We start from the raw sequence: 14,717 nt of genomic DNA, 5'->3' as shown, positions 1-14,717 counted from the left end.
ATCAATACACTGCTACCTATTCCTCATCAACAGTTTAACCATGAAAACACAGAGAAATATTCAACATTACAGCTGAACCACAACATTTAACATTTTCTGACCATTTTTGACACCTTACTATACTATGACATCTTATGATGGTTTCTGACGCCTTACTATACTATGTCATTTTTTGAACATTTTTGATGCCTTACTAAACAGTGATCTGTGTTGGACAGTTGATGTAAAGCTGTTTGTGAATTACCTGGAGGCCTCAGTTCTGGTCTCAAAGAACTTCTTCATTGTTCAAACACTCTCTGTGATCGTGGACTACGTCTCTGTGATCGCGGACAATGTCTCTGAGATTATGGACAAAGTCTCTGATCATGGACAGTGTCTTTGTGATCGTGGACGATGTCTCTGAGATCATAGACGCTGTCTCTGTGACCATCGACAATGTCTCCATGATCGCGGGCAGTGCCGTCAAATCGGTGACCCCCGTCTCCGCCGATTCTATCGCAAGGTCTCTACGAAGCATGGGACAATGTCTCTGATCAAGGACAACGTCTCTCTCATCTTTGACAAGGTCTCTGCGATCATGGACAATGTCTCTGATCGTGGACGATGTCTCCCTCATCCTCAACAACGTCTCTCCGATCATGGACCATGTCTCTGCGATCGTGGACCATGTCTCTGTGATCGAGGACGAAGTGGTGACACCTGGAGGAAACCAAAGAGAAACATACAAAGGAAAATGATCAATACACTGCTACCTATTCCTCATCAACAGTTTAACCATGAAAACACAGAGAAATATTCAACATTACAGCTGAACCACAACATTTAACAAACATTAGAGGTTGTTTCAGAAAATCAACAGTTGACTGTCATCACCTCCTGAACAACCAACAACAACAAATATTTGGAAAAAAGTCAAATGATTATTTGTGTGTCAATCAACTAATCATTGAAGCAATCATGTACGTTACTTTTACATTACATCTATTAATACAGTTTAATTATACATTATTTTTATATTGCAGATTACTTCTATTATTACACTTTTCTGATATACTGAACACAATGTCAGTGATCTGTGTTGGACAGTTGATGTAAAGCTGTTTGTGAATTACCTGGAGGCCTCTGTCCTGGTCTCAAAGAACTTCTTCATTGTTCAAACACTCTCTGTGATCGTGGACTACGTCTCTGTGATCGCGGACAATGTCTCTGAGATTATGGACAAAGTCTCTGTGATCGCGGACAGTGTCTTTGTGATCGTGGACGATGTCTCTGAGATCATAGACGCTGTCTCTGTGATCATTAACAATGTCTCCATGATCGCGGGCAGTGCCGTCAAATCGGTGACCCCCGTCTCCGCCGATTCTATCGCAAGGTCTCTACGAAGCATGGGACAATGTCTCTGATCAAGGACAACGCCTCTCTCGTCTTTGACAAGGTCTCTGCGATCATGGACAATGTCTCTGATCGTGGACGATGTCTCCCTCATCCTCAACAACGTCTCTCCGATCATGGACCATGTCTCTGCGATCGTGGACCATGTCTCTGTGATCGTGGACGATGTGGTGGACGAAGTGGTGACACCTGGAGGAAACCAAAGAGAAACATACAAAGGAAAATGATCAATACACTGCTACCTATTCCTCATCAACAGTTTAACCATGAAAACACAGAGAAATATTCAACATTACAGCTGAACCACAACATTTAACATTTTCTGACCATTTTTGACACCTTACTATACTATGACATCTTATGATGGTTTCTGACGCCTTACTATACTATGTCATTTTTTGAACATTTTTGATGCCTTACTAAACAGTGATCTGTGTTGGACAGTTGATGTAAAGCTGTTTGTGAATTACCTGGAGGCCTCAGTTCTGGTCTCAAAGAACTTCTTCATTGTTCAAACACTCTCTGTGATCGTGGACTACGTCTCTGTGATCGCGGACAATGTCTCTGAGATTATGGACAAAGTCTCTGATCATGGACAGTGTCTTTGTGATCGTGGACGATGTCTCTGAGATCATAGACGCTGTCTCTGTGACCATCGACAATGTCTCCATGATCGCGGGCAGTGCCGTCAAATCGGTGACCCCCGTCTCCGCCGATTCTATCGCAAGGTCTCTACGAAGCATGGGACAATGTCTCTGATCAAGGACAACGCCTCTCTCGTCTTTGACAAGGTCTCTGCGATCACGGACAATGTCTCTGATCGTGGACGATGTCTCCCTCATCCTCAACAACGTCTCTCCGATCATGGACCATGTCTCTGCGATCGTGGACCATGTCTCTGTGATCGAGGACGAAGTGGTGACACCTGGAGGAAACCAAAGAGAAACATACAAAGGAAAATGATCAATACACTGCTACCTATTCCTCATCAACAGTTTAACCATGAAAACACAGAGAAATATTCAACATTACAGCTGAACCACAACATTTAACAAACATTAGAGGTTGTTTCAGAAAATCAACAGTTGACTGTCATCACCTCCTGAACAACCAACAACAACAAATATTTGGAAAAAAGTCAAATGATTATTTGTGTGTCAATCAACTAATCATTGAAGCAATCATGTACGTTACTTTTACATTACATCTATTAATACAGTTTAATTATACATTATTTTTATATTGCAGATTACTTCTATTATTACACTTTTCTGATATACTGAACACAATGTCAGTGATCTGTGTTGGACAGTTGATGTAAAGCTGTTTATGAATTACCTGGAGGCCTCTGTCCTGGTCTCAAAGAACTTCTTCATTGTTCAGACACTCTCTGTGATCGTGGACTACGTCTCTGTGATCGCGGACAATGTCTCTGAGATTATGGACAAAGTCTCTGTGATCGCGGACAGTGTCTTTGTGATCGTGGACGATGTCTCTGAGATCATAGACGCTGTCTCTGTGATCATTAACAATGTCTCCATGATCGCGGGCAGTGCCGTCAAATCGGTGACCCCCGTCTCCGCCGATTCTATCGCAAGGTCTCTACGAAGCATGGGACAATGTCTCTGATCAAGGACAACGCCTCTCTCGTCTTTGACAAGGTCTCTGCGATCATGGACAATGTCTCTGATCGTGGACGATGTCTCCCTCATCCTCAACAACGTCTCTCCGATCATGGACCATGTCTCTGTGATCGTGGATGAAGTGGTGACACCTGGAGGAAACCAAAGAGAAACATACAAAGGAAAATGATCAATACACTGCTACCTATTCCTCATCAACAGTTTAACCATGAAAACACAGAGAAATCTTCAACATTACAGCTGATCCACAACATTTAACAAACATTAGAGGTTGTTTCAGAAAATCAACAGTTGACTGTCATCACCTCCTGAACAACCAACAACAACAAATATTTGGAAAAAAGTCAAATGATTATTTGTGTGTCAATCAACTAATCATTGAAGCAATCATGTATGTTACTGTGAACTGTACAATAAACACTATCATTTAAGTAAATACAGTGAATACAGTATATACAGTAAGTGAATACAGGATTTTAACTTGTACTGTTTATTATACTTCAGTAAAGTCTGAGTATTTCTTCCACTACAGACGGTCTCATACACAATCATTATTTCTTATTAACACATATTTAACATGTTTTCGTTTTGTGTTGTTTTCATTGAATGAATAACAACCAAACTTACAAAGGTTTTAACAGCAGCTTAAGTGTAAAAGTGTAGAACCGGTCATTATATACTGTAAAGATATTTCTAAAATCACCCTCTGACCAACAGTTAAAACTGACACACACACGAGACATTTCAAAATTCACCTGCGTTGTTTTGCATTTGGTGACTTTCAGTCGAATAAAAGAATCTTTCCAGTTACATCAACAAAGTTTTCTTTAAAACAGAATTCAAATCTCGTCTCATGATCTGAGTGTATCTTCACACCCCCAACAGATATTAATCATTACAGCTGAACCAGAACATTCTCCAAACATTAGAGGAGTGTTTGAGAAAATGAGCTGTTTCCTGTCACGTGACAAGAAAAAGCTTCACGTCCTGAAGAACCAACAACAAAGGAACTAAAATGTTTGAGACTCAAACTTGTGGAGGAGCTCAGAGTTAAAGTTTAATTTTCAAGCTTGACTTTAACAGATAACTGAGTTCAGTCAAGTATTAACTCACCACAAACTAATTCCTCCTCACTAATATGCACAACTGTGGGTCAACAGATAGCTACAGACAGATTACCGCCACAAATCTACAAACAAAAACAACAGACAAAAAACAGAGACTCAGAACAATCACAACGAGAAACTGAACTGCCACAATGAAACCAAAAATAACCTCAGAGAAATGTCAAATGATCAGGAGACAGAACTACAGAGACGCAGTAACAACGACCACAAAGAGACAAAGAAGCAGCGGAACAGATGGAAAACAACCGAGTAAAGACACAAACAGACACAAAATGATCACAACGACATGACAATCAGACAAACAGACAGTTGCCATAGCAACTCATGTCAGGACCGCTACAGTCACAGAAACAAACACACTTTAACCCACGCAAATAAAAACGACGACAAAAAGGGAAAGGCCGCAAATGCATCACTTACAGAGAAGGCTAATGCTAACGCTCACAGGTAATGTTAACGCTGACGTCCAGGTGTAAAGCAGCCAGGTACAGACGCAATACGAAACAAAATGACCACAAATAAACACAACAGATGACAACAACACGACAGAGCGTATAAACTGAATTAAAATGACCAGGATGAAACACAAAGTTACAAAGTGATTCACAATGTCGGTAAAGTGTCTGTAAACAAATACGACAGGGATTTAAACGGACTATCAGGAGCTGTTGTTTTCTCCGTCCACGCTGGGAGACCACAGCTCATGTCACGGACACAAACACGCTCTGACCCACGAGATAAAAACCACCCAAAGAGGAATTCAAGTCAAAATACGTCTTTAAAACAGAAGGCTAATGCTAACGCTAGCTAGTTCGCTCCTTAGCCTTACCTTCACCCCGCAGGTGTGTTCAGCGTCCAGTCTCACTCTTATTTGATAAAAAGCAGCTCCAGTGTCTGTTTTAACATCCAGGCTTCCTCTGGGATTCAGTTTTCTCACAGCACTGACAAACAGAGGTAACGGTCCAAACGCTGCTTTTAAACTGATTTCCGGCTTCGTTTCTCCGCCTCTCTGCTCCCAGAGGATCGATGACGACACACGACGCAGCCAATGGCAACACACGCAAGCCAACAACGGCAGAAAAAACGCCGATTGGCCAGCTGACTCTGTTCTGCCCTAGCAACCGCCTCTGATTGGTCCTATAATACATCATCATGGATGATTGGATATTTACTGAGGGCGGAAGTGCAGCCTGTGACGCTACACAGGTACGCACACAGAGGGAGAGAGCGCGGAGGGATACAGAGATGAGATGGAGAACTTTTAAACTACTGCGAATAGTTGCATTAACTTTAAACACATACATTTTGTTATTTAAGCGGTTAAACTGTGTTTTCTTAATGATTACATGTTGGATTTGAGGGGGCAAGACATTTGTTTGGGGCGGCGCTGCCTCGAGGTCTAGGGTCAACATCAGGTTCAGGTTTATTAACTTTGTTAATGAATTCTCTGTTCAGCTCAGTCAGTGTCACATGAGAAACTCGAATTCAGTTCAAATTTAAACTGATGAATGCACATTTCCATCCAGTCAGAGCAGCTTTGTCTTTGTGTACAAATCAAACATAAACATCCAGAAACCCTCTGTGCTTTTATTTTGAGAGTTAAAACTGTTGGTGATGTTTGTGATTTTTCTCCTCAGGACTCAAACCTCTGCCAGGAAACCATCAGATCATCAGTAAGGACAAAACATGCACATGAATAACTGAGGATTTTATTCTGAAAGGGTAATGTTCACATGGAAGTTTCCTCAGATATCTGACGTTTGCTTTTAAAAAATCAGTTAAGTGCTGTAGAGGCTGAAGGCGTGTCTGACAGAGCGTCTGGCGTCGTTCAGGCGTTCAGGTACTTGGCGTGGTGCTTGATGTGGTCGTTGATGAAGGAGTAGATGAAGAAGTAGCTGTGGTCGTAGCCCTGCAGGAGGAAACACCACGTTAACTGTTGTTCTAAGTAAATGTTAATGCGTTAGTGAAACATCAAGAAATACCTGTTACAACCTCCACTCCCAGGTTAGGTCTGAAAATATTTTGTTTTCGCAAAACTCTGGTGACCACATGAACATTGAAACAACAACTGACTCAGACTCAGAAGACTCTCTACATTCAACAGACTGGACATAAAGCACTTTGTTCATAAGGCCACATGGTGGCAGCACATGGTTAGAAAAACTTCCTTTCCACTGAGAAAATAAAAGCCTGATTTTCTGCTGCTGCTTTAATGATGAATTCATTCACTCTTCTACAGTGACAAGGATTACAATTAACATCACATTATTATTTCTGCATATGAGTTTATTGTTTCTGTTTTTCTGCTTTAGTATGGCCTCAGTTGTTGTTTAGACATTTCTACTTATTTCTTACCTATTTTAGTTTAATGAATCAGTTTTTCTTTCTTTCCTACTCACAGTGTATCAGATGTGGCTGCATACAGGGACTCTTACAGGGATAAATAAAGTTGAATTAGATTGAATTGTAAAGGCTGGAGGTCAGGGTTTGAGCACGATAAGCGAACATGCTGTTAAAATCTGATTTAACATGAGAGGCAGACTCATATTTCTCAGACTGTTTGAACTGTTTGGTGCATTTCTTGTCATAAAAGTTCATTTTTGAACCATCTTACAGCCACTTGTCATATCTGATGTTATAATTAATCTTTCATCTGAAAAATAAAACAATCTGCGCTTTTACTTTGACAGGGTTAAAGGAACTGACCGGCTGCAGTCTGAAGACAACGGGGATCTTCTTCTCGGAGCAGACGGCGATCAGGTTGTCGGGCAGCAGCTGGCTGGCCGACAGGAACTGGTCGTCACGGCCTTGATCGATGAGGATGTCGAGCTGAGGTCCGGAGTACGACCCCGCCAACACAGTGGCATCGTACACCTGAAAACAGACAAGAGTCACGTGATCAGACGTGGTGAGAAGCTCAGGGTGTAATGCTGTCATCATCAGGACCTCGGTGTTCTCACCTCCCACGTGGATCTGTCAGAGCCCAGGTATCCCGAGAAGGCTTTCTGTCCCCACGGACACTGCATCGGGTTACAGATGGGAGCGAAGGCAGACACAGCCTGCAGCACAAACACCAGCTCAACTCACACAGAAGACGTCATCTCACTGCACTTTACATACGGACATTTGAAGACACTTCCTCGATCGTTCATCAGGAAAATTAACGATCAATTATCCATTAAAACAGGCTGCTACAGAGAGTTTAAACCCAACACATTAACAAACCACAGCTACGACGCTCGACACAAACACAGACTGCTCAGTGACGGTGAGTCCGTATGATGACCTTCAGTAGAAATATCACAGTATTACTGCGATTACTGCTTTACTTTGAAATGCCTGGGGAGAGAACACAACCTTCTCCTCCACTGAACACAATCAGTTTTCTCTTTAAAGAACACAGAGCATTGGGAGCATCAGTGATTTTTTAAAAAACGTTTAAAAAATGCAGTTCCTTCAGTGAGCGTAAACCTGCAGGTCAACGATCTAAGATCATAAAGAGCTGAATTATTTCCTATAAAAACTGAACAAACGTTGACTTTTAATGTGAAGGAGAATCAGCTGTCGGAGCAGAACGACAGAAAACATCAGTGGGTTTCAAACCTTCAACACTAACTGCCTCCTGCCACACATTTTACTCCAAGACTCACGACACATTATCAACAATATTCTTAGTGATCAATAATCAATCATTGATTGTGTCCATTCCTACAGACACTGTTATTGATTTTTAACCAACTATTTATCGCTAATAGTAGATGAAAGAAATTCCTTCACGTTCCTACAACAACCTAAACACGATGAAGTGATCTCTTACAGGAAACTGAACTCTGACCCTCCACCGTCTCGCTCAGTGACATGCAGCAGTACCTTGTATTTCCCAGGATTCTTCAGGGCACAGATGAGCGCCCCGTGTCCGCCCATGGAGTGACCGCAGACAGACATCCTGTCTGGGGCGGTGGGGAAGTTAGCGTTGATCAGTTTGGGGAGCTGAGAGAAGACAGACGATGATGAGCCGGGCTTAAAGATGAGGTTTGTTCAATTAAAGCAGAGGACGGAGATCGTACCTCGTCTGTGACGTACGAGTACATGCGGTAGTTGGTCTTCCAGGGGTCCTGGGTGGAGTCGACGTAGAAACCAGCTCCGGTCCCAAAATCCCAGCTCTCGTCCTCCCCCTCGATGTTACAGCCACCTGAGGCAGATACAGCACAGAGGGCTGTTATCAGCCAATCAGACACCTTCCAGCAGGAAGAAGTGACGAGTTCCTGAGTCTGACACTCAACAATGTAAAAACAAGATGGCGTCAGTCTGTGTCAACACGCTCTACAGCCGAGACCGAGACGATCGAAACCTGATCACAGCTTCAGGTTGAAACTTTCTGCTCAGTGTTGGTGAAGGGCTGGGCGATAAAACGATCTGGGATCACGATAAAAATGATGTCGATTAAGACGAGAAGTTCAGGACGACCTATCGCGTGGCGACACATCGTTAGTGTCATCAGACTGTCAGTGAATCAGCTCCACCTGGAGACAGGCTGTTGGCTGGAGAAGCACAGCAGCTGTATGGATTAAAGTCAGGACAGGTTGTTCAAGAAGCTTGTCCCGTCTGAAGGTCCTAACCCTGGTTACCATGGTTACCACACAGGTAAGATGGAGGGCCAGCAGGTCAGAAAGGTTCTGTGATATTAGCCCTGAAAACATGTGACCCTCTGTGTGTGTGTGTGTGTGGACGTACGTGGGCTGGTGTCAGGGGCGACGATGATGATGCCGTGCTCTGCAGCAGCGAGCTGACTCCCAGCTTTAGTGATGAAGTTCTGCTCAGTGCAGGTCAGACCTGCAGACACACAACAACAACATCATCATCAACAACAATAACAACAACAACATCATCAACAACAACAACAGCTGCTGCTTCACATACAAACAGGAAACAATGATGAAAACTGCCTCCTTTATTTACAACATGATCACTTATTGTTTATTAGTTTTGAGGATTATTGTTTCTAACTGCGTAAAGCAATGTTTGTATGTTACAAAGTGCTGTACAAATAATGTCTGATGACCGCTGTGTTATCTGGAAGATTTATCTTCATGTCTCATCACAGATGGAGCAGACAGAGACAAACTGACATGTTGTCCACAGTGAAAACATCTAATGGTTGTCTCAGATTGTCTCAGATTGTCTCAGACTCACCTGAGAGCCAGTACATGACGGGACATTTGTCGGTTTCGGCCTTTGGAGGCAGGTAGACGGCAAACTTCATCTTACACTTGAGCTCCGTGCTGAAACACAGACACAAACGACTTTATAACTTCTTCTTCTTCCAACACATCAGACCACAGGTGTTAAAGTCCTCTGTGTTTTCTGAAGTGGAGGCCACAGGTGTGTGTGTCGTCGCTCTCACCTGTCGTGCTCGAAAACCTTCTGGAAACCACCGGCACATTTGTTGGAGGACACCTGAGTGAGAGCCATCTCTGATCTGTAGACACACAGCAGCAACATTTCACTGGTCAAACTGGTGACACACACATCATGAACTTAGTGTGAGTTAGTGTTGCCTTGTTAAACCACTCTGCTCTGAAAACACGTGGAGTCCTCTGCAGCTGCCTGAACTATCACTGACTCCTGTTAAGATTCAGCTGTTCTGAGTCATGTTAACTGAAGCTGTGTTCAACCTCAGGAGCTAGGGTCTGATCTGAGACAGAGTCCAGGCCTTACTGAGTTTTCATACTGAAGATGATATCCAGAGGACAAAACTCTGCCTGTCCACCTTTATCTATAGTCTCATTGTTTCTGTGTTGCTGCCACCTGCTGGTGTGGAGTGGAACAGTCTGAAAAAAGTTCTGGGTAGGTTTGGATGAATCGCAGCTTTCTGTCTTTGGGTTTGACAAAATTTAAATAAATAAAAAACATGAAGATCTGCCAATAAGCTGAGAAGTGTCACATAACATAGCCCTGCAATGACGAACTTTTACCAAAAAGCAGTGAATATATGTTGATTTGTTTTATTGTCCTGTGGGAAAACTTCTTAAACCAAACCTCTATGATTATATTTCATAAAACCTCAGTAAACAGGTGAAATCTTGGCTCCCACTGGTGGATAAATACAGTTTCTCCAACACTGACAGCTTTACAGAAACATGCATGTGGATACAGCTGCATGTAAAAATAGTAAACTTGGTGTGACCTCCTGTAAATCAGTAGCTGAGTGAGCCTTTATCAGCTGAACGTAATTTAACTTCAGTGAACTCTGCAGTTTACAGGGGGAGAATCTGCGCTGAATAACATCTACTTTGACTTATAAATGGAGCTAAATGACTCACAAAGTCACAGTTCTCATTCAGCCTGGACACGGACAGAAACAATCCGAGCAGCTGTCACTGCCCCGGTCAATCAATTACACCACCACCAACTGCCTGAATCACACACAAAAAATGACTATTCATTCAAACACCGTGCTGCAGGATTAATCATTCATACGCCGAATTACTCAAAACCGCTGTCAGCTCCGAAAACATTATGTTTTAGAAGCTCACATAACGTTGACTGTGATTTATAACCGCGGGAAATACAAAGTGGTCAGATTTAGAACAGAGTTCGGCTACACCACATCACCGGGGGCGTGCATGCTTTAGCAAATCAAGTTAGCAAAAATCGTTAGCTGCTATTTACGAGTATGTACTTGAAGCTAAAGTGCTTTACGGCTCGTGGACGAAGCAAATCAGCAAAATAAAGTCATAACTGCATCTTCATACCTGACTGAACCGCGGTATTTAGAGGAAAACTGTGTTTGAATCACTGGTTTGCTAACTTCCCCGCCGGTGCAGTCCACAGGGTCCAGAGTTCTGACAACGTCAGGGGACAGAGCGTGGTGACGTCACGGGAGCCTCCCCCCTTCCATAGTTTACGTCTGAGACGTAACGTACGCGCTCAGACACAAGATGGCGCTGGTGTTCAGGAAAACACAACTAATGTTTGTTTACTCATTTTTGGTTCTTAAGAGAGTAAATAAAGAAGTACTCACAACCTTTAAGTAAAAGTACAAATACCACAGTTTAAAAATACTGCATTACACAGAAAAGTCCTGCATTCAAAACCCTACTGCAGTAAAAGTACATAAGTATTTTACTGTTGTAGCTTCTCCAGGTGGACCTGTAACTACCTTATAGATGGTTTAGAGTCCAGTGGTTCCCAACCTAGGGGTCAGGCTCCTTCAAAGGGTCATGAGATGATTCATGGGAAAGAAAAGAGGCTAACTACCAAGCAGGTTATATTGTCACCTGTCTGTTTGTTTATTTGTTTGTCAGCAGGATTAATGAATTCTGGTGGGGATCTGGGTGGATTTCATTTAATTCAGGAGGAGGTTGGACATAAGAGCTGCATGTTGAGGGTTGTCTGGCTTCAGTAGAGGCATGTGTGTTTGCTTAGAGAGCTGTTGTGTTGTGTATAAAACTTTACCACATCCGTCATTGACCTTCTCTTATCTACCTGCTCGTCCTCTAACGTGGCCGTCTGTAACCATTGGTAACCACTTTCCCAAAAACCCTGCACTGTGAGAGAAAGCCTCATTTCATCACATAAAACCTGTCTGTCTTTATCTGCCTGTGTAATTCTGTTTCCCTGCAGCTCCATCCGTCTCCATCTGCTCCACCCTCGGTCTCCATATCATCGGTTTCCTCGGCGAACTTCAGCCTGTAAATAATTTACTCATGCACACACACAGTACATTAATACTCGTGTCCTGTCTGTCTCTGCTGCTGTGCTTCCTAAATTAGACCATTTCAAATCATCCACCTCCCCTCCCCCTGCACCCTCCAAAGAAAACCACAGATTAAATTCCCTCAGCATCCTCCACTCTCAACATGATTATGGTTCAGCCTGCAGCCACGAGCCTGTTTAAAACTGAATTGGTCACACGTTACTGTTCATCACCTCTGTCATGCACAGTCCAAAGCAGAGACAAACCTCCACTGCCCCTCACCTGGACACAGGTACTGAACTCTAACCCGCTGAAGTGCCCATGAGCACGGTGCACCAGCTCCACGACAACTGACACGGCTGACAGACGCAAACTGATCTTTTTAACAAAGTTAATAACTAATGATAATAGTCACAGTTATTTTGAAAAAGGTCCTAATGTTGAGAAACGTCATGATATTAGAAGGAAAAAGTTGCAATAGTTTCAGAAAAAAGTTGTAATATTTTTTAGAAATTAATAATTTGATATTAAAATGACTATTTCAGTTGTAATCTCTGATAACAAACTCAGAATATTTTCAGAAAAAGTTGTAATTGCTTAAGAAAATAATGTTTTGAGAACAATCTCAAACAAAATGTAACGTTTTCAGAGTAAAGTTAAAGAATGAAGAATATTCCCTAATATTAACAAAGATCCTGAATTCATTCATTTTAAACCTAATCAAACTGTGATGTCCCACGACCCTAACCGGGCCTTTAGAACTGTATCCATGGTACTCCTGTTGCCATGGGGACAAAAAGCCTCACGGCTGTTCACGGTGGAGGTCTTGTTCCTGGTTTCTGACACCAGTCACTGAGTTTTCATGTCGCTGCTACGTCATTTTAAACAGTGATTCCCTGCTTTAAATTATCTCTATATAATTATCTATATATAATCATTACATCGATGAAATACCTCTAAAAATTAACAGCTGATGAATTTCACACCAACAACATGCAGGTTCAGCTCAGGAAACAGCATCTCACACTCACTGACCACCTTGTCTTTGGACACAGGTGTCTGATGAGCACATGAATAATAAATGGACACCTGATGATTTACCATGCACGAGCTGGAGCAGCTCTCACAGATTTCCTGGGCTTAGCTAAAACAGGAAACAAGTTACAGAGAGGAATTTGGTTTCCTTCTTCAGTGCAACTTGAGGAGTGTGACGGGATCATTTAAATCTAATGTCAGTGCAGCTGTTGTTTCTTCTGTCTGGTGCTTTCAGGGGCACAAAGAGCTAGATTGAAAAGTCAGACGATCACCAGAGTCAGCCTGATTCATCCTCTGGGCATCATAAACATCTGCACAAACCTTCATGGAAATCCATCCAACACCTGACTCTGGACCTGATCGACAGAGAATCAAAATCTAAACCGACAGAGAACATGATTAATGAATGAATATGATTCAGTCTGTTAGGTGTATGGACTGTGGACTGTGACAGACTCTTTAAATGTTTGCATATAAACGATGCATTTAAAACTCATAAAAAATGAACAATATAATTAAATTAGCCAATTTCCTTCTTCTGTCTTTAAATGATGAATTAATGAATCTGAATCTGACATTTGACATTTTTAATGTTCTCATTTAAATGCTAATTTAATTCATTTAATTGCTTCTTTAAAATGATCCATTTATAAACTGGTTTTATTTTAACACTGTAAAGGTTTTTAATTATTCAGTCCAGACTCTATAAGTAAGGAGGTGCCAGGCTGAACATCTGGACCTGGCACAGCTGCATGTTCTGCACCTGGACCTGCCAAGAAAGACATGAGAAAGAAAAGGAGGGAAAAACACAAGATGAATCTGTAATTAGAGCGAGTGAAGACCTGTCAGAGGACATGAGTTACTGCAGTGGAACAGGATGCGTTCTGTCGCCACATTATCAGAGTCATGAAGCCTTTGATGCAGCATGCAGAGCTAATCAGATTGGAGTGAATAGTAAATGGATGGGGGCTCCTGTCTGAGCGCTCGGCTCAGTCCGCTAATTATATGTTCCACCATGTTAATTGAATAACAAGCTATCACTTTACCAGCAGGAGCCGGAGGGGGATGTGGGGGGATCGGGGGTTTTTACATTTGCGGGGTCATCTGTCCTTGTAACGGGATGACGGGATCACCTGTCTCATCTGTTAAAAGTCCTGAGGGGCTTTACCTGCTATTATCAGACAGTTCAGTGACTCGGCTCGCCGTAGGTCTGAATATTTTTTCTCTGAAGAGGCAGAGGATGGAGCATTAATTGAATAAGTAGCTGAGAGCACAGAGTTTAGTCATACATCCTGTTGGACTTTTGTGCAGATGATAAAAACTCCTCTCTGCACACGTCCTCAAACTTCCCTGTAACATTTCAGTTGGAAGCTCATTCTGTGTTTTCATGCTTCATCAAAGACCTCCTGCTGCGGGGAAGCCTGAGTGTCAGTCATCCTCCCCTGAGGCATCTGGAGGAGGCGTCCAGACTTCAGAGCCTGCAGCAACCGAGCAGCGTTCTCCAGCCTCAGACTGGACCAGGATCCTGATGTGGATACTAGGGATGGGCAGAATTAATCAATCATCGATTATTGTTCAGTAAAAATTTTGTAGATCATGTAGAATTTAATTCATACGTTCATATCAACAAGGCTGTGTCTTTTCACAACACTACTATGGATTTCATTCAGGAGACACACTTTCTTTAGCAGCCTATTTTCTGCTGTAGGAATTTTCAGTATAAAAATTATGATTAATTGATAATTGATTGTTATTTTTCCCAATGATCGATGAAGGAAATTTCTTCAAATGTCCATCCCTAGTGGATACAGTTAAAAACTC

General features: G+C 42.4%; 1 protein-coding gene across 1 annotated transcript; it reads right to left on the bottom strand.

Annotated features, from left to right (window-relative positions):
* Positions 1-5,851: 5,851 nt before the first annotated feature.
* Positions 5,852-11,062, bottom strand: esd (esterase D/formylglutathione hydrolase). The gene is made up of 9 exons (XM_018671151.2): positions 10,918-11,062; positions 9,567-9,641; positions 9,356-9,444; positions 8,897-8,995; positions 8,230-8,354; positions 8,033-8,152; positions 7,123-7,221; positions 6,869-7,036; positions 5,852-6,071 (listed from the first exon to the last, which is right to left on the bottom strand). The coding sequence occupies exons 2-9, from the start codon at positions 9,632-9,634 to the stop codon at positions 5,991-5,993; spliced, it is 849 nt and encodes a 282-aa protein (XP_018526667.1). The 5' UTR covers positions 9,635-9,641; positions 10,918-11,062; the 3' UTR covers positions 5,852-5,990.
* Positions 11,063-14,717: the final 3,655 nt, after the last annotated feature.

This window comes from Lates calcarifer, unplaced genomic scaffold (assembly GCF_001640805.2).
Source record: "Lates calcarifer isolate ASB-BC8 unplaced genomic scaffold, TLL_Latcal_v3 _unitig_729_quiver_737, whole genome shotgun sequence".
NCBI lineage: Eukaryota > Metazoa > Chordata > Actinopteri > Centropomidae > Lates > Lates calcarifer.
This window is presented reverse-complemented; position numbering and strand designations above follow the sequence as displayed.

Bases quoted from the DNA above. Each gene is read 5' to 3' on its own strand.
- esd (XM_018671151.2), bottom strand. From the start codon at position 9,634: ATGGCTCTCACTCAGGTGTCCTCCAACAAATGTGCCGGTGGTTTCCAG. The intron at 9,445-9,566 runs GTGAGAGCGACG...TCTGTGTTTCAG, and splicing joins AAGGTTTTCGAGCACGACAG to CACGGAGCTCAAGTGTAAGA. The intron at 8,153-8,229 runs GTACGATCTCCG...GTCTTCTCTCAG, and splicing joins ACTCGTACGTCACAGACGAG to CTCCCCAAACTGATCAACGC.